General features: G+C 29.6%; 1 protein-coding gene across 1 annotated transcript in view; it reads right to left on the bottom strand.

Annotated features, from left to right (window-relative positions):
- LOC125064072 overlaps positions 1-22,172 on the bottom strand; it is a 170,388-nt gene that overhangs the window by 12,960 nt on the left and 135,256 nt on the right. Inside the window, exon 12 of the mRNA XM_047670853.1 lies at positions 6,003-6,160. Within this exon, the coding sequence (XP_047526809.1) occupies positions 6,003-6,160 (158 nt within the window). The remainder of the gene's footprint in view (positions 1-6,002; positions 6,161-22,172) is intronic.

Raw genomic sequence — 22,172 nt, 5'->3', positions numbered from 1 at the left:
TCGGACTAGGAAAATCGCATTACAGTCGGTACATAGTTTATTGTAAATAAAGTCGCTAGCAGAGCTTTATAAATATTTACACTTTACACAGCTGTAATAGCGTTGTAGCCTTTGATTTACGCACACCAATAAATCTCGTATAAGTAATAAATTTTTAAATATATATAATTAATTATAAAAATAAATAATAAAAATTATAAATAATATGATGAAACAAGCCATATTAAGTAACGTCAGTCAACATATTAAAATAATATTCGATTTTTTTTTTTCTATAAATTTGAATAATTTTTAATATTTTTATACAAAAGTATAAAGCAATTTATTGGGTGATTTAATTGTATTTACATAATATATGCAAATAATTATATTTAGACATTATTATTAGTATTTGTTATAAAAAATAGGGAAATTAATCATATATAAATCGAAAGTTATTGAGTTACAGATAATTTGGTCAAATTACTCTAAAAACAAAAGAATGTACTTATATATATATATATACATTTACTGCAGGCGATAGTTCTATAAGAGCCGTAAATTTAAAGAATGAATTAAAACATATTTAACGTCTTTACGATAAAGATAATTCCATGTTTAAATAACTGTATGATTTGGTTGTATAACGGATAAGTAAAGTATTTCCAGCTTGCATGCCAGTGTCAATATTTCATTTAGAAGTCTTCTTTCCGATTCAATGAAGACATCATTTCTTCATGTATTGTATGCGCCTCGTTATCTCTCCGTAGAAAACTATATTTATCTAAGTCTATATTTATTTACTCCGAACTGAACCTTGAATATTTTGAGAATTGATTTTCTCGATGCTCGTTTGAAAGAGATTTTGTATTTGAATAAAATAAACATAGTAGCGATTTTATGTATCAGGAATGTATATAAATAAAAAGACTTAACAAAAATTGAAGCCGTTGAAATCTTAATTGTATAATCTCTGTCTAATTACAAATAATTATCGAATTTAATACTTAAAAAATACAAACATAGAAAAATATTAATCACATTTAACGAAGGCGATTTGAAGCCGTATAAAAAATGCTTTAAATCGTTTGTAACGACTTCGTTTCTTGACCGTTTAATCCTATTTGTGTTTGACATAATTATTTATTGAAAATCTGTTACTCGATTAATATATAGGATTATAGTTTACTAGAACTATTCCTAGCGGTCACGCACGTGAAAATTTTATGCATTTTCAGCTTAAAATTTTTGTTTAACCACAAAAACATATATAACCATATTTATTCGTCTTGTTAAATCAAAATAAATGAATGTTGCAAGAGTTCGATTGGATGAATTTGAACAAAGAAGCAGAGGTCGTCAAAATATTGTAAAATACTTATTAGTGCGCTATTAGTCCAGTCAGTTAGTAGCTTTATCTGAAAAGTTTGGGGACTTGTAAGTTCCGAGAATGGTGAATTCGTGCTCTTTTAGAATCTATACTTTGCCTCATATCTTTGCCGGACGCGCATCCGTTTTGGAAAAATTGCACCCAAACAGTTTTTTAAACGTAATATCTCCATCGGCTCGTTAGCAGTAAACTATAACATCCATAAGGATAATGGAGTTTGTGACACAAAACTTATTCATAGAATACCATTACGATGCATCGATTTTAAAATCAAATACTTTATATTTTAGTAATGAAACTGCTTATTCTATTTTTGCATTTACTGTATCTAAGTTTGCGATGATCGATGCTATATGGGGCAGTCCCGTTTTGTGTTACGGATAACAATCAATCTAGTTCAATTTCGGCTGACATGACGTCGCCTACTCGTGATATTGAATGCACACGTTGGTACCTGCTTCGGAGTATCATTGCTGTTATTTAAAAAATATACTATTACATACACTGATTCATAATTCCATTATTCGTAATTTCCTCCAGATGTCTTTTTTTCATTCCATAAAGCTAACCGCCTATAGACACTGTGGTTATACATGTACGTGTAACATATACCAATCATTCCTCCATATAATCAAAGCAGCACCATCCTAAGTTACACTGGTTTAAACCATAACACAAAAATACTAAATATTACTGATTTGCGGTTGAATATACAATAAGAGGGTGGTGCCAACCGAGATGGGTTCGGGCAAAAAGCGGCAAAAAGGACTTTTTTTGTATTTTTTATTTTAATTTTATTATTTATCATTAACTAATTGTATATTTGTATATACTTTACTTATACTTTTTGTGTATATTTTGTATATACCAATTAGTATTTTGTGAGTATTTCATGTGTTTCCGTTACCATTTATTAATATCGAGCAAATATAGGCAAAAAATTGCGTTTTTTGTGTGGGACAGCCCCCCTTAAATATTTATTTTATTATGTTTTTAGTATTTATTGTTATAGCGGCAACAGAAATACATAATTTGTGAAATTCCAACTGTCTAGCCAGACGGACGGACAGACAGAGAAGTCTTAGTAATAGGGTCTCATTTTTACCCTATGGATACGGAACCCTAAAAAGTAATAGTTAACAAGCTAACAATCGAATAAAACGACTTCTGACTGATTTCTTATTCGAATCTAAATTTAATTGATTTAAAAAAAAAAAAAATTAGGTATAAATTCATGCAACTTCGAACATATACCACAACAGCAATGTTTCATAGTTAACAAATCAAAGTTCTCTGAGGGTCACCTGTTATTTGCTTCGTATGGCTGCCACACGATAAGCTAGTGAAATAACTAAACTATTAATTATGGTTCAATTATTTTTTATTGAAACTCAACTATATTAACTATTCTTAATTTTAGATAGTGAAAGATTTTTAATGCCGGCTATATTTCAAATGATCCTTATAATCATCATATATAATCATCTCGGCATTTTAAAACAAGGTGTAGCTGATATCCCAATGACTCCAAATTATTTGATGACATCACAAATATACATGAAGGAATTATATAGACTCCTTTATTCATCCAGGAAACCCTCCGAGTCCTTATTAAATTTATTCTACAAATGATTTATTCATCATTCATCAAGATTTAAAATTCAATCAACTGGTTGATTTGAGTGTGCTGTCTTATCACATTAAACGTGATTTTATTCAAGTTAATGGCATTTTTCACTGACTGACTGACTCGCTGACTTTGCTGATGACGATCTTAGTCTGATGCGATCATGCACACACTCAGCCTTGTCTTGTGTTGCATTCTATAACTATAGGTATATTTCGCTTTTATATATTGTCATATTAAAATGAAAAATATATTTATTCATGTAACGAAGCTTTTTTATTTATTTTCTCCATAAATTTCGATGTTATACAGCTGCCGCGCATCCTTTGGCATTTTATTTTTTGTATCTGTTCTATACTTCTAGAAGCCATACATGGACATGAAAATGTTTTAATAATTTATAGAAGAAAGAAGGATAGCTGAACCGCTAGTAATTACCTTAACTAAACATTGGAATTGGTTGAAGCACAAGCTATTTTAATATAGCCCTTAACCGCAGGACATTTAAATTAAATATTTTATTGTTCGCCTAAAATTATCAATTCGTTTTTTAAATTGGCATGACAAACAACTATTTCGTAAGAAACATTAATAATTGATATTTACTTGCTACCTATGTGACTGTGTGAATGTTCTTTATTAAAGTAAGCTTTTGAATCGTCATACAAGATTCAATGAAATGTAAAGCTACCGAGGATTTCGGGATTCTGCCGAGAAGAACAGACAAGATTCAAGTAGGTTAGAAAATATTGGAATATTAATTAAATACAATTATATTATTATTTAATCTTAAAACGCCTTATTATGTAGGTATATAGTCTTCTATTAGGTAATAAAAAGAGTAAGCCGACTCAGACAGGAAGATTCCGTACTGTTGGTACGGAATCAATCACTTATTCTACCTTATTACACAAAACTGTAAAACTTCATATAATAATGTTCCAATATGGGCGCGCCTGTGTAACTATAAAAACATGGGGGTATGGCAGCATGGATCCCAGACGAATGTAATGCCTTTTAAAATGCCGATACACATAAGTGACTACTTTCTACGGTATTGTTCCGTCCTTTATAATTTGTAAGAGGGATTTGTTTCTCAGAGCTCATTACTTATCGTAATGTTATTAAAAATAAAGAAAACTTACATATTAAATTAAAATGACGTAAAATGTAATCATTAATTTAAGCAGTTTCACAGTTATTGATATTTCCTTGTTCCATTTAGTTTTTGATCAAAAATAAATTAGTTCAGGTCGAATGTTGAAAATATTTTTGTTTTTTTTTTTTTATCGATATTCGATTTCTATAAATGATACATCACTTACTCTTCTTCGAGATATTGAGTAGCCAAGCACAACTATATTACTTATTCTTCTTCGACCAACAATATTTTTTATAAATTACTACATTTCTGCCGAGTATTCGCGCGAGGGTGGGGGGGGGGGTCCTCTGTAGTTCGTTTAGGTATGAAAGAGAAGGGGTTCTTCCTTGGTGTTCAAGCTTGCTTCATAGCAAATTTCATCAAATTCTGTTCAGTGCTTTTGCCGTAAAAGCGTAACAGACAAAATTTCGAATTTAAAATTTTAGTATAGATTAGTCACTAACAAACAGCCAGCCCACAGATCGAAGTTATCTTTGTAAAAGTTGAACGTTTAATTTAAAAACTTTATACAACAGAACACATACAATATTGGAGGTCGTAATATAATATGAGACTCGAGTTCTTTTATGTGAACAAAGTCTTACGGAAAATTGTATTGTCCTTTACTTTAACACGAACGACGAAACCGTTTTCCAACCATTACTTCTGTGTTGTATTTGTTATACTTGTCGTCTTCTCATATTTTTTTATGAAACCACGACATGCTGTGTTCTTTACTTCTTCTACGTTCTCTAGGAGGTTCTATAGGATGAAATAAAATATATATATTTTTATTATTGCCTAGATCCTGTTCTAAGTTATTAAAACCAGTATTGCTTGCTGAATACATTGAAAATATAAGATAGATCGTTTTGATAATTTATTCTTTGGACTCTGTCGTAACGAATATAGTAAAAACGTGTTTAATAATGGACGTTCGGCAGATTTACAAAAATAAAAATAAAAAATTATAATCAAAGATAATAAGTAGTAAAATAAATAAATACATAGATTTTCGTCACAAAAATAAATATATTAGTTTTTATTATATTATATGCCAACGAAGTATTTAGTATGATTCGCGCCACGCAAACAATATTTTTAAAGAACATTAACGTAAAATATTCATCTCTTCGTATTTTGACATAATTCGTAACAACGTTTTAGTCATCTTTAATGAAAATTCTAACTAGATAGGCCTGCCCAACCAACTGGTTGATAATTGAAATAGTTAATGACATTTTGCTCCCTCGAAATCGAAAGGTCACTTTCTAGGTTAGTTATGAAAATCACTGTTTACGTGTACGATTAATTCGCATTATAATCGTGTTATTTAGTAATACTTATTACATTACATAAATCATTAAAGGTTTCATAATATTTAAATTTGTTTACTTTTCTTTTGAAACTGTTTCACATTTGTGCTTATACTTAATTTGAATATAGAACAATGAAGAGATAAACACACGTATGTTCTCAGTATTCACTTGAACATCAGTAAATGTCGAGTGGAAGTCCGCTGGCAGGATGCAATCAACTTCCCCGTTGCAGCGTGGAAATGCGATGTTATCACATTTTGAAAAGTTTGCGATTAAGTTTGTTGAAGGTTCACAGATTAAATGATAGCTCTACCAAGTAAATATAAGTCGTATTCAGTAATATCCAGTTAAGTGAGGCTATTTAGTATCGTTTATTGATTTGTCACCACCTTAATATTATTGTATGAAATGATATGAAAAACTAAGTCAAAAAAATACGATTGTATTTCAAAAGAGGTTGTTCATTTTGTTAAATTTAATTGTGTTTTTTTTTAATTTCGAAAATCAACGTAGTAAAATGTTAATATAAAAAAGTTAGCTGCTTACTTGTCCGGTGGCGCTGCATGAGGTGGAGGTGCGCTCGGGGGCTTAAGGCTACGAAAGGCTTTGAGCCACTTATTCTTCATGCTGCCTGCAGATGAAGACGATAACTTTCGATCAGCTGCGGTTGTGCTGCTGTCTGCTTTAGCCGCAAAAAGCTCTCTCTAAAAACAAAAGCAAAACAATTGCTTGAGTGCATTAGGCTTGTCCATACCGTATTTAATGCAGCCAAACAGTCTTCATCCAAGTGGATTTTTGTTGATCATCATCTAAAATCTATGTCGATATTAATATTTGCCAAATCTGATGATTTCTGAACATGAAGATTTGTCAAAATTTTAATTTTAACCGAAATACAGACCAGTTACAATAACTTCCAAATGAGAACTTAATAATTGAAACAGTTAGCGAGCGTTCCGGGAATGGTGCCAAGTCGGTATGAAACACGATTTCGCTATCGAGATAACAAGATTTAGACCTATTTTTTCAGTCTGATGTAACAATAGATATAATTGGTTTATCGATTTAAATATTTCATATTGCGGATGGATCAAAATCGTTGCTAAAACCTTGCTATATTTTATGTATAAATATTAAACAGCCGGTATAGTCCAACGGTTGCAACACTTGAATCTTAATTGAAGATTTATTAATTACACTACTGAATATTCATGTGCTTAATTTATGTTCATGTTATATATTCATCTCGTTTTCGGCGCTGAAAAAAACATTATGTGGAAACTTTCATATGACAATTGAAAATCTGCCACATTTGTATCCACAAACCTGGATTGGTGCGTGGTGGTATAAATACCAAGTCTTCTCAAAAGGAGAAATCTTAGATCAGTAAACAGGGTCTTACTGGATTTTATTATGTAAAAATATTAACTCTGTCACAAGAGTTGTATACTCTTTGTTGTTTAATTTATTAACTTAAAAGAGTCGCATTTTAGCTTCTAAGAACAGCGTTATTGGCAACGTGACCTTACTGCAAGACGAAATGAAACCGTAGTAACGCTTACTTCTTGTACATACATAACTCTTTGTAATTTGTGGACTACTTAGTGCATTTACGTTCTATGTTTTATTCACTTTTTATATCATACCGAGCGTCAATGAAGTTCCGATCGAAAATATACTACGCAAAATCATTGTAGACGTCACTGAGTCGAATTATAGACTGAAAATAAATAACTCGAGTTGAATAACCTTAATGTAAGACAAAGTCGATCAAATCGATGCACCCTTGTAAGCAGGTCCAAATCCTGTCAGTAATTTTTATATTTGATACTTAGTGTTATTACAGAATAAGTGACCTAACCTAACCTAACCTTCTTAGCAATCAAAAACCAAAATATTCACAATATAAGTAGGTTAATAAAAGTAGCTATATATCGTTTTGTTAGAATTTTTAAATAAATTTAAGGCTATTACCGGTTTGGAAAGTCGATTCTAGCGGGAAGATCCGGAAAGAAACATAAACATGTTATTAGTCACAAGCTGAAGCGGTTTTGCACGCGCGAAATCTATAAAACTACCTCAAGCACACAAACCGTCTCCTACGATTTAACCCCCCTCACGCCTCGAAGGGTAAATTAAAAAGTAGCATATGTTCTTGCCCGGTACTCAAACTACCACTATACCAATTTTCACCTTAATCTGTGTAAGGAAGACAATCTTTATAATATTAGTATTGATTTTCACTTTCATCCAACTAGTATTTCAAAATATCGTTAAGCGTGATATTTTGCTATTGAAAAGTGCCCAATAGACGTCACAATGATGTTGAAAGGCCAAATTACCTGACACAGGGTGGTAGGCCTTTGTACAGGGGCATATGTGTGGGTACCACCCGCTAACCAATTACTCTAACGTGAAACATGTAAATAAATAATGCAAAAACGGTTTCAAGGGTGACTGATCTAGTATCATTATTATTTTTTCCAATGTGAAAGGTTACACTAATAACGTATTGATATAAGACATATTAAAGGTAACATATTCTGTCTTAGTGTTGACGGCGTATTGACTATGACAAAAATACATATAAACTTTTATAGGTATTTCGATCAAATGTTGTTTATTTGGCTTTTGTCCTCTTTTGGATATATTAAGGTAATGAAAAGTAAATCATTAATAGTTTCATTTATTTTTATTGTTGGCTGACGAGTCTTACATTTGGCCGTCGTTATTAAAAAAAAAAACAGTTGTAAATTTTAAATGAAATTATCAATAACCAACGTAAGCTCTCCCTTTCTGTAACAGAAGATATACGACTAGAACAGTGTGTTAAAAAGAAGAGACATTTGATCATGTACCTTGTTCATTACATATAATTTTTAAAAACGATTATGACCAAAATAAAATAAAAAATTTAAAATGATTTTAAAAATATATTTTGAATTTATTATTTATAATAAAAAAACTACCAAATATTTTCAATAATTTTTTTAAATATGATTTAAAAAAATACTTTTAAAAAACAGAAATGGCAGTAATATCTATATAAATATATTATATTACTGTCATATATAACAGTGTGTATATATATTTAATTAATTCTAACGTATATCAACGTGACTGTGAAATAAATCAATTTTCACGTCTACGCTGGCCGTCACTCGTACTTGATAGACTAAATGAAGTTATGGAGCCAATATCAGAAACTGTTAAAGTTACTCAAGTAAAATAGAGTTTTATCATATACTTCAAATATTATTTTCATCTGAAATAAATTGCTTTTTTATATATATGTATGTATACAATACTTGTACTACAGATTTTTATATATATATTAATGAAGAAATGCCATTATAAACGTATGTTTTTTGTAAGATTATTTTGGTTGTTATCAAAATACAGTACCAAAGTATTTTTTCTCTAATATTTTAGAACGTTACAAAAAGTATATATATATATAGCTTTATATGTGAATAAATTAATAATGACTGTCATTGATTGGTATAAATAATGACATATTTAGTACTAATACTTAGTATATAAATTTAACTATTCAGATCTCTTATAATATATTAAACATAATATCTAAATACCTACATAACATCCTAAGCTTTATATTTAATTGAAAGGCATTTTATTCATTTCGTGTACAAGAAATATGAGTTGAATGACATTAAGTGACGGAACAACAAACTTTACTGCTGTAAGACTAAAAGCTTTGGAAGAAATTTAAGATGGAAATATTGACTATAAGATCCTTCAGACGCCCGACCATTTGTTACATGTAATAAGTATCTTGCGAAAGAAAAGACTTTTCATTATTATACTAGCTTCCCGAACCGACTTTTTACGGGAAAAAAATAAATCCTTCCATTTCTCCCTTGAAGTTGAAATTTCCAAAAATTTAGTTTTTTAATAAATATTTGTGAATGGTATTCAGTCTTTTGATGGTATGTGGTCTCCACCGCCTACAGACTTGGGCCCATAAGCAATTTAAACCACCAACCTTGGGCACCAAGATTGTTATCTCCTTTGTGGCCGTAGATACACTAACTCAAGACCTTCAAACTGGAACTTTATGGAATTTATTGATGTTTGGCTTGTCTTAAAGCTACCCGGATTCTAATGGTCAGATACCGGAAATTCGACATCCGAATAGCGATTAGTAAATATATTTATCTCTATTACGTTCATGATATTAGTTTAAAAACAATCTCAGTTCTCAAAATATTTGTCAAATAAACATTGGCAATTTATTTGGTCACGTGTATCAATATATCTGGTTTGGATATACATTTGAAATTAGGTCACAGTGGATATCGTTAAATTTGAACTCTTACGCTCGTATCAATATTCATAAATGGGGTTTTTAATATTACGGTACTATTATTATTAGTTTGATTAAACTTTAGAATCAAATCCATTTGTAATACGAAAAAAAAAACAAGATTTTTGAGTTCTTCTTTGAATATGTTTTAGAATAGCCCATACTATTAGCGTCTGTAGGAATCGTTATAAATAACGTGATATAAAAGTAACATTTTATTGAATTAAAAGACGCCATCTCCACCCGTGGGAGTTGTAAAAGCCGACTAAGGGATTTTTAAGTGCAAACATCGACCACGTAAGCTCCTAAGCCTCCCACATGGTACAGAGGAACCGAAGCACCAGTAAAAGTATTCCCATCCTCGTTGAGGGTTGACGTCAGACATGCAGCAGACTGTAGAAGTTTGCTAAGTCCTTTTTATTTATTCCGCTGAGATAATTGAATTCAAATTTATGAATAATACTTCAAAACGAGGATTTTCAAATCTGAATGAAACAGTACTTTAAGTATTTGAGTTTATATATTTTTTTAAGTAATGATACAATGTAATTTTATTTTATATTGATGAAATCAATATTTTTGAAATATTTATTCAAATCTAGGTAATTACTTTAAATGATTTTGAAACAGGAGTTTGAATTTATAACTCTATCTAATATGTTAATGTTTGTAATGTAAACATGACGTCAGCCTCGGTCAAAAGGGCCGACCGGCGATAGTTTAAAGTCCACAGAGGGAGAATCTCTGCCCTTTGGAATAAAGAATCACGTATAATTCGAAGTTTAAAAACTGTGTGATGCAAATCAAGTCATTTACATGCCTTTTATTTCAAAGGCCCTTGAACTTTAACGGAAACCAATTTTGTTTGCAATATAAACAAGAAGATAAAGCTTGATAATATAACTTTAGTTTTAGTTACGAACAACGTATATAATACCAAATCGAAGTTATCATCTCGTTTTTATGACATCTATCTCGTATCATTTATCTATTTTCCGTGATAAAATAAAAGCAATAGTAGTTCCTTACTTTTGTTGTCGTTGCGTAGTTATAAATATTTTTATTGCACACAATCTGCGTATACTATTTCATCAAACTAAATTTTGCTGAGCGATATAAATCAATAAATCACATTTGCGATACTAGGCTTAACCATTCCACATTAATATGACTAACGATTTTGTACCAGAACGCATCGCATATTTCCGCGGTATTACCCAATGATGGTATTAATTTATCTCGTGTCTGTTTTGAATTTCTATCAATTATATCTGGAATAACAATAACTGCCTTTTGGCACTGAAAACAATAAGTTACGTAACAGCTTGTTAGCGTCACACTAGAGGTTGAACACCACTTCTTATAATGACTAGATGCTCCAACGCGGGCGTCAGGTGTGCTGATACGCCTTTGAGAATTTATGACGAAACTGCATATTTTCATATTTGTAAAGTATAAATATTAACTCTTCTTTTTATAAACATAGCGCTTAGAATGTTGCATAATAATTTAAAAAGGCCTGCTTGCTGTTTGAGGTTTTTTTTGTTCGGTGTAGAATTTTTTTAGATATTGATTTTAAGCTGCTGTTCAATTGTTATCGCTAACATTGATTCGTACTAATCCTTGATCTTTGAAAAAAATAATTATAATTATATTATGTATAAATATATCATTTATATACTCAAATTGCCTTCAAATGTTGCAAAGCTTGAAAGATTATCGCTTCGTGCGAAATTATTTTCTTTATATCTGGAAAGGAAAAGCAAACAGAGACAGTCAATTGCTCGATAAATTATCAGAATATACAAACATTTAATAGAGATTGTTTTAGTATTGATTGTATAATTAAAATGTATATGTAAGCCTTGTTAAATTTCAAAAAAAAAAATACTAGTATATATTTACAAAATATATTGGTGAGCAATTTGCAACTTTGCATACACGATATCAATTATGTATCGATAGGTTTAGAACATGAACTAGCGACAAGTATTGATTACTTACTAGAACAACCTATTAATTACATAACTGGATACATAACTTGGTATGAGGATACATAATATTATAATGGTATTAATTTTATATGGAATAATTAGACAATTGTCTACAACGAAAATCAGTATTAGTTTGTTTATTATTGTATGTTAAATTCAGTTAAATAGCAATTTTAATTGTGTATTCCTATTTTAGCGTTATTTACAGGGTAAAGTAATATTTAATGTAATAAGTTCTATACATAAGCCGATGGATTACATCATAAATAATTAAATATAAATCATATGGAACTAATATATAATACTCTTTTTGGTATAACAGGTATTTGGGTTATATTACTAATACTGTTCATGTCTCCTTCGACCTAAAAAAATAAACGATATGAGGTTATTAACTATTAAACAAAATATAATAATTTTGCATTTAGAATGATCTATTTTAATTAGAATTAATCTTCAAGATAAAAATATTCGTTTATTATTTCGTGATTCATTTAAATTCCTTTAAAATATTTTTCTTTTGAGCGAGTTCATTATTTCATACTGAATTATTCATCATTTCATATTAAATTAAACGTTGCCGTTTTTCACTCACGAGATCGCAATAACAAGATTTTGTGTCTAGGTACGTCTCTGAGAAAAATGCATTCAATCTAAACTAACAGATAATGGAAAATGCGATCTCGAAGAAAGCTTTCTACAGAAAACGGTACGAATTGAACAACCTTGCTTACAATGTTAAGTAAATGACTCATAATTTTGCTCAATAGAATAGTTATATTTAAGTTATACTTTTATAGTTCCATTTTAGCGCTATTATGTTGATTGATGTGATGTTAATTAATATGCATTTGAATTCTTGGTAATAGTTTTATTTTATATTTAATCTACTTTAGATTTTTTTGGTTTTGAAATTCAATGAAACGAAAATGCTTCAGGATAAAGAGATATTTTTTTTTAATTTTTTTTTTATATATTCGCAGACAAAGGATTAATGTAATTTTTGGAGTGTTTGTTTTCCGTATTTGTTTCGGTCCGTTAATTGCGTACCGATGTCTAATACATTATATAATTTATATTTATAATATAGGTGGCCGGACGAGAAAATGCATTTGAATAACGAAATATTATAAAACAATAGGTAGTTGAAGATATTAAGCATTTGTTTAATTAATTCGTGGCCATTTTTTTTATTTGGGAATTAGCTAAGTTAGTAATTATGTCATTTTAAATCTTAGAATCTTTATAAAAGTATTTTTTATAAACGCTCATAAACGCACTGCATCGTCTGTATAAGTTTTATGTTTATTGGTTAAGAAGTATTTTTCAGTTAGGTATTACAAAAATAATGTAAACTTATTTATTAATATATGTATATATATATTCAGAACGTTCAGTTTGTTTCACGATATACAAAGTGATAACAGAATTAACTGAAGGTAAATACACCTACTTCAAAGTAAGGAAGGTCAGTAAGCAATCTCTTCGCTTAGAACCGTATTAGAGTTATAGCCGCACTGCATAGTCTCGAGGGAAGAACGCGTAAAATGGAATTAATTAAACAGGATATTTAATTTTAATGCAGATTTAAAATTAAACTAATAGGTAAAATATATTTATAGCATGATCATTCGAATTAAAACCACTATACAGTTGTACAGCGACCTGAAATCAACAATGTTGCGTGACCTCCACTTCCCGTTTCGGACAGGCGTTTTCTGATAAGAATACAATACAATGAAAACCCAAAACCAAATTACACATTTAAACGAATCTACTGACCTAAAAATACAAAGTGCTTATTACTAGAATAATATTACGACGAATTACTTTGCATGTTTATTAACATTTTTTCGGGTTATTTTTAACAATTAATTAAAGTAATTTAAATAAAAGAATGTTAACTGCTTCATGAACAGGATCGAGATTCGTGTCAAGAACAAATAAAGACCGGGACTATAAAGCTTCTTATCAACAAAGAATAGGCGTAGGAATGGGTTATCCGCTGTACTATATCTTTTGTTTATATTTTTTCCTTCTGTCTCTATAATTATCTTAAAGTATAAAACAAATGCAACTTTGCCAAAAGTAGTGGTTAATAAATTAGATCGTATTCTTATTGCGACGATAAGATTTTATCATTCATCATCTACTTTGATTGCTTTTCCTTTACATGCTATACACATGATACAGAAAAAATGTGTTAATGATCGTATCTTATAACAATCTTATGTTAGATCATGAATTTATTATTAACTTGATGTCTTATTAAATGATAACCTAACTAAAGTTATCTAAGCCACATATATGAAGGTTTTTTTTTTTTATTTGTAATATCAGTTAAAAATGTAAAATATTTCAAATGTAAATAGAATGCTAAAAGAAAAATAATTTTCTCTATTTTCAGCGCTCAGACTGAAATCGTTTATATGAAAATAAGTTGAAGTGACTACACTGTTGAAAAGAAAAATATATAAAGCAAAACATTCAATCATGATAAATCCTTGGTCTTACTTATAAGATCGCCAGTCGAAAACATTATAATGGTATTTATAAAAGTTTGAATGTGTGTATAAAAATATTCTTAGAGGTCAATGGACGGATGAATTAAAGTTTAGGTTGAATTCAAGTATTGATAAATGAATTAAATAAGATTTCTTGTAACAGCTATTGTATTTTTACCACAAGATTTATCAAAAAAACAACGTAGCAAAAATGTGCCAGTATTACAAAATTTAAAATATGATCGAATTTCTAATTTATACTGCAACGCAATTTTAAGTTACTATATGAGAACTAATATTACAAGTATATTACAATCATAGTCAACCTCTGCAATCCATACATATAATATTCTACTAGCATTGCTATTACTCAGTGCAAAGGTCAAATGATATTTTACAATAAACCATAATGCGATTTTATGATTATTTTAATAAATTAAATAAAGAAATATGAATACGTTTATTATATAAAATATTGTATAAGGTTTTATAAAGAGTTTGTAACTAGAAATGATAGATACTATAATTCTGTTGTTAAAACAGTCGCAGTAAAAAAATATATTTCGAATACGAAACGGGAACAATAAAAGGAAAACAATAGCAGTGTGATGACATTTTTGTGGATTTTTAAGATATGTTATAGCTAGTAACAATTGAAAAATAATGTTACAAATAGTATAATATAACATAATAATGAAATATATTACGGTATGATCATTGTGGTAAACAATAAGAACGCAAACTTTTTACAAAGTTCGCGATTTAAATGAGCCATATTGCAAGTTATGACGCGAGCCTGAGATGGCTCAAATTTCAAGGCGACCGACGGCTACTACTCGTCGCCTGGCGACGCTATAAAGGCCAATGAGGCCAACTGCAATTACACAATCAGGAAAAATCTATTGAAATTGTAACTTATCAAAAAGAAAAAAAATAAATGCACAACTTTATACTAGTGGTGTCAGTCGTATTGCGCGATCATTGTTCGGTGCTGATAAGTAGTAAGTAGGTCAATTAAAATTACTTCAAAAATATTATATAATCGTGTTTGTGTTAGGCCTTATTTCATTATAATATTTTTACGATCACAATTTCAATGAAACTGTTACTAGAATTTTCTTCGTAACTATTAGTAAAAGTTTGGATTAAAATCGATTGAGTAATAAATATGTAGTCATTCTTGGCGGATGAATGCTGGAATGAACAACTTTTAAAATATTTAACAGGAGGAGCTGCATCCGTAGACAAATGAATACATCCTTCTATTCCTCTCTATTTTAACTTCAGCAGTGTATTGATCCAATAGTATAGATTTTATGTGGAAGTATGCAATCTGTTTTCTTTCTTAAAAATCTAATTATTTATAGCTGTACACGAAACTTGAAAATGTAAACTTTCGCGACACGAAGAATGAATATTTAGAAACCCTAAAAAAATAATTTACAGAATTACAAAACTTATTTTTACAATGACGCTTTTGCCATTTTGTTTTAGGTAAAAAATGACGCGTCACTCGTTCAACAGTTACCTAATAAGTTACCTAATAAGTCACCAGCATTTTGTCAAAATATCCTTTATTCAAATATCCTTTAACGCTTGTGTGTAAAAGGTTTTTATACAATTAGTTAGTTCATGGTTGTTAGCACACCTCGGGAATGACGATCGCCTCCTGTCTATTTCTTTGTGATATTGAATATAAATAATCACAAAAAGGCGACGAAAAAGACCCGCTGAGTTTCTTTCACCGGTTTTTCTCAGGTATTTTCTTTTACGAACCAGTGTGTGTAGTTTGGTAATCAATAAGTACTACGCTTCTATATTGAATAAAGGAACTTTCTTTCATTCGATTTCATTCGATTCTATCTGATATGCAATTTTAAATCGTCATGTTACAGTTTAAATTATATATGAAACAACGACTGGTTCGGTATGTAGATTCTAACGACAATAACTGGCAAAACAAAAAACTTAGACAGATATGTTCATAAAATACAATTTATGAGCAATGGATTGAAATCAACTCGCTTATTCTTTTTATTAATGTAGTCTTGTTGAGTTTCATTTTTATCGTATGTTTCAATGTGACTGTCAAATTCTAATGTATTTTATTTAGTAACAAATTAGGTAATTAGTGTATTGGTTGAAAAGCAAAACTATAATTTTACATTACACTTTATATCTTAATGGTATACCAACTTCAAATCGATTTAACTTCGAAGTAAAACAAAAAACTTGATCATTGTGTAAAAAAAAATGGAGTGGTTTTGTTATTCATAATTATAAAAAATTAATAATATGACAACAAAAGAATGTGGAATGTTTTTTTTTTTTAAATATTGGACAAAATCACATACATTACTCTGATCCCAATGTAAGTAGCTAAAGCACTTGTGTTATGGAAAATCGAAAGTAACGATTGTAACACAAACACCCAGAACCAAACACAACATAGAATACTAATGAACTTTTTCTACATCGACTCGGCCGGGAATTGATCCCGGGACTTCGGAGTGGAGTACCCACAAAAACCGGTGTACACACTACTCGACCACAGTGGCTGTCATTTAATTGTACATTTATTTAATTGTATATTTATACATTTTTCATGTAATTGTACATTTATTTTTTTTCAAAATGTTAATAAAAAATAAAAATAGCAGTCTGTTACCGTCCTACTGCTAGAATAAGGTCTCCTCTCCCTTTGCGGAGAAGGTTTGAAGCTTATTCCACCACGCCGCACCAATGCGGATTGGTTTGCGGATTTGCTTCCGACATATGCAGATTTCCTTCACCGCCGTGATTTGAATCGATAAATTGCTTTATGATCGCTATGACATTTACAACTGTAAGATTTCTAAACATTTCATTTTTTTTTACCGCAAACGACGAAAGTTATTAAAGATACACATGTATTGTAAATACACGTGTATTGTGTTTTCAACGTTAAGTTATCTATTTGTTTGTATGGGATACTTAACTTGAATGAAAATAATGTTACGTACGTCCAGCTGCGATTTCCCACGAGTTGTGCAAGAAACATTTAACGGTTCCGTATTTAACTTGAAGTATTAAAACTATGTTTTGATTTTTTTTTTTCTTATCTATTATTTTAGTAACTACAATTTATATCGACTTTATTAGTAACTTCTTACCGGCATTATATTTAAATATTATATATATTCCAATCAAGAATAACTTTTTTTAGAGTGAATTACAATAGTAAGTCTTCTATATACAACAAGAATTAGTTCATGCTAATTAAGTAAACCGCATTTTTCTTAATACCAATAGACGGGCATGGGCATTAAGAATTAAACTGATTAATTAAAAAAAACACCATGAAGAGCAAAAATTAAAAAAAAATAATTAAATTATTTTAATTTTTTAATTTCTGTGTATGTAACTGAAAAAAACAAGGGAGCACCTGGGGACCTACCTCAATGGAAACAAGTTTAATAATAATCACATTGGTCTAACCGTTTTCGTGTTCGGTGAATATACTAAAAAAATATATGTCTCTTAAAATGAAAAAAGAATATACTTGTTATTGGATATTAAATATTCAGGTAACGGTATCCTCGTTATATCGCGTCCAAACATTTATTTATAATAATTATTATCAACCTTTTTGAACCAATATTAAATTACAGAGTAACAATATTATCTTTGTCCTACTCATATTCACTAGCGTTGTAAAGGACTGTTATTATTTATGTACAAAACAAGTGATTTAAAATAAGATCCTTTCGAATTGAAATTTTTAAAGACATCATTTTTCTTTAGAGCGAATGGTTACTCGATTCATTTAATGTGTAAATAAAAGGAACTGAAGCGTTTTATTGTGTTTTCTTTTATATAAAACCCAATTCGATTGGTTGGTTACATTTTTGCTGTGAAAATACTCTTATTGTATTTAAGTAGTAATTTACAAGTTAAATAAAATAAAAAATAAAACATATTATAAAGTAATAATTAATTATAATATGTATATTTTTATGATATGTAACCATTAGTAACCTTTAGGATTTTACACAATGCATGTTATTAAAATATAATAACATGGCTGCGTTTTATAATAACGAAAGTTCTATACGTATTGTCATGTTCCAATAAAAGTAAGGAAATGTTATACATCAAAAGAAATAACCAACACTTACGTCATTAAAATATGCTTGTTCAAGACGTTGCCTAGTTTTGTTAGCTTTGCTATATTCAGGAAGACTTGATTGCCGTCGCATACGCATTCTTTGTTCTCTTTCCATAGTCATTAAATCCGACTTTTGAGATAGAACTAAATAATGTAATCGATGTACTATATCCATTTTTTAATATTAAGTATAATAAATAGTTCTAACCATTGAATTATTGAAAATAATTGTCACACTTTTTATCTTCACTAATTTTACATCGTAGTAATATAGACTAATTGAGATAACTTTGATGGAGTACAAAACAATGAAAAAATATTATTTTCATAAATTATTGCAATTCTAAGAAAACTATCAAAGCATATGAGATTATTTTTATTGAAGCTAATCTTAATCGTGAAGGGTTTGAAGTATTCGAAAATAAAAATAATTCACTTTTTTAAAGTTTTATAACGTCACTACATTTAATGTTTTAGTCACATCACATTGGTAATTTTTACATAACGAAAACTAATAAAAAAGAAATACTGAACACAAAAAGGACTGACAGATAAAGTTAAGTACTAGGATATCATGACGCTGTAAGCACTAAGCCCGCAACTGAGGGCGGGCGGGAGTCGACTGAGCCGGGCGCCGGATGTAGTGTGCCTCCGACGTTTCCCAGCAACCGCTTGCTAACAACAGCCACTTTTCGGCCGTGAATACACTCATCCGCACAAATCACTTTTCTATCTAATTTACTATACTATTCTCGGAAATGATTTTTCTATCTCATTTGCGGTATTACTTCGAAAACTCAGTTTTTGGTTTTCTATGGAATTCAGTGCCTATTCACGCACGGCTTATTACTAATAGTGGAACAAAATATAGTTGGCGTTGAGTTTGTTTATTCTCGTACCTTAAAGTATCTCGAGACTGTTAATTTAGTTACGTTAATAAGAAGCGATAACCCGCATATTATACTAATTCATCGTTCATACTTCTTATAATTTTCGTATGTGATGATGATGAACGTCCACAAACATACATTTTATATTTTCAGTTAGATGTATATGTATGTAATATCAAATAAAATATTTATTTTTTTTCAAATATTTTTTACGAGTACTTTTGTACGCTATTTTATAAAATTAATTAGACGTTGAGTTCTCACCATTACGAATGTAGATGCTATTGATAAAAATCGGCATGAAACGCAGTTGTTATACTTTTAAACGCTTGAAATATACCTATTTATATAATATTATTATAATTAATTTGGTAAATGAACTGAGATGGATGGAGTGGTTAGAACTAGTGCATCATAACCGATGATTGCGGGTTCTAACCCAGTCGAGCACCACCGAATTTCTCGGCGGTGAAAGAAAACATCGTGAGAAAACTTGTGATCTTCGTCGTGTTGAAATTAACTCCAAACCTTTTCCTTAAAGGGAGAGGAGGCATTATCCTAACAGTAGGACATATAAAGGCTATTACTTAACTACTTTGTGTAAATTCAGTGGTAGCTCTCTTACAGATTAAGCTAAAAACAGAACGTATATAAATTACACAGATAAATAAAAAAAATACTGTTTAATAATGATGTCCTATAGGAAATACTTACGTTAATAATATTTACACATGACAACATTTCAGACTTCAAAAAAAATACGTACAACCTTTTGATCACGGGTAGAACAAAGAAAATACAAAGTACGCTTCGTATCTTTTACTCTGTTAGTGTAATATTTACATCTTACTTGTGAAGCGTAAAGAAATAAATGGGAAATAAGCTCTGATTACATATAGCCTTGAGTCAATTGTTAGTAAATTAGTATTTCGGCACAATTTATATACCTATTTATATAGAAAGAACAAACAACAAAAAAGTTTTAGAGAAGTTATATTGTTAGTTGAAATTGTGTCGCGCTAATTAAGACCCACTTTCAGAAAAATGAGTAAAACCTAAAAGATAACAGCTTAATTGAACCACCTATAACTCTATAGAGAAAGTATGTATAGTTTTTGTCCTTGTTTCGTTACTGCGTTAGTTTATATGATAATTTTCAGACATTCAAAGTTGTTGCAAAGTCAATGTTATAACTGTGAACATATTTTCAGTTTCTTGTGATATTGAAAATATAATTTATGCTCTCTTGATATAACGAAGAGCGAAGCAAATTATTGAGTAGAATTATTACAGGATTATATTTTTTTATATTACATATGGTATACCTATATTTTCAATTTACAACACGACTGGTTTATGTATAGTTAGTTCTCAAATTAAATCCTCTAAAATGTAATTGATGCTTGTTTCTTTTTTTTAAATATTAGTATTTATTAGATCAAAATCTAATCGAAAATCGTTTCATAGATGAACTTTTTCAATATAGTATATGTTAATATCCCACACCTGAACAGACAGAGCCTTCTCATTAAAGGGCTTGAAATCTAATTCGCCAAGTTATTCCTATGCGGATTGCCGGAACAAGTAGGTTTCTTTATTATAGCTAACACGAATTATAAACACAAAATAAGTAAATGCAAACTAAATGGTGGCATGACCGAATTTGTGTTGTAATCTTCGATTAAGATTAACGTGGTTTAACTATTGAGCCGACATTAAATTCGGACAACATAGGTTATCATTTTATATAAATATAAGCAAGAAGAATATTTTTTTTTAAATAGAAAAAATAATTTCAAATAATGCATGTGCTGAGCAAGAGTCAAACTCTGACGAAGGTTTATCCACTTTAATGTAAAGTGTCCTAAGTGAAGGTGTTGTCACATTTGTTCGGGGTTAATTGCTTACACTTGGTTGCCGGTTTCATGTCGAAGTATAATTTTAGTTGAAGAGATTTTATGTTAAGGGCGCACGTGTAAGTTTTATAATTTAAATTGTCGTCTTTGTTGCTTGTGGGTTGTTTTTTAATGATGTTGATAGATTATGAATAAATCTACTAATAGACAATCGATAATTCTAGCGTAGGACGGATTCTATCGCCACCTACTGCGTTTTAAATATATATTTTATATAATTTATAATTTTATCTTCCATTGGCACATCATGAGATTGATATATTTTTGAGGTTCAAAAAATGTTTACTGATTATGTAGGTAGGTAGGATTAGGTATAATCCATACGTAACAGTCAAAATGATTAGTGGAAAATTAACCCTTTCACATAAAAAACATTTTAGATTTACAAGATATAGATAGATCAAAATGTATAAAATTTTGAAAGACTGGAGAAAAATAGATCTATAAAAGATTAAAATTAAAATAATTTGGTAAATAAGTAGTTTTTGAGTCAGAAAGTTTATTTTTAATATTTTGTGTTTATGTACTTATACTATATTTATATTATACTTTAAGAAAAGTTTATAGATATTTTGAATTAGGTTGAAAGTGTAAGAAATATTAAAAAGTAGTCTCTGTGCAATGTACGTCTAAAACTTTATATATAATTATGCCACGTGTTATCTTATTTTATGATTATTAAAAAATGCTGTCATTGAATTTAAATGTGTATTAAAAATTCTGCGGAGAACGTTAGGTATTTGCATTGTATTATCAACTGCGATCGAATATATTATATCGTCATTAAGAATAGTAACAACTTCTTGAATAACAAAGTTTTTATCAATAAGACATAAAATAAGGAATAAATAGCACGAAATAACTTTAGAAAATTTTAATAACTGTAGTAATTTGACCTTGAACAAATAAAAGTATTTAAACGTAGTAGGTATTTGAAG

The sequence above is a fragment of the Vanessa atalanta genome, chromosome 5, assembly GCF_905147765.1.
Source record: "Vanessa atalanta chromosome 5, ilVanAtal1.2, whole genome shotgun sequence".
In the NCBI taxonomy this organism is placed as follows: domain Eukaryota; kingdom Metazoa; phylum Arthropoda; class Insecta; order Lepidoptera; family Nymphalidae; genus Vanessa; species Vanessa atalanta.
The sequence above is the reverse complement of the archived record's forward strand: the minus strand, read 5'-3'. Positions and strand labels throughout refer to the sequence as shown.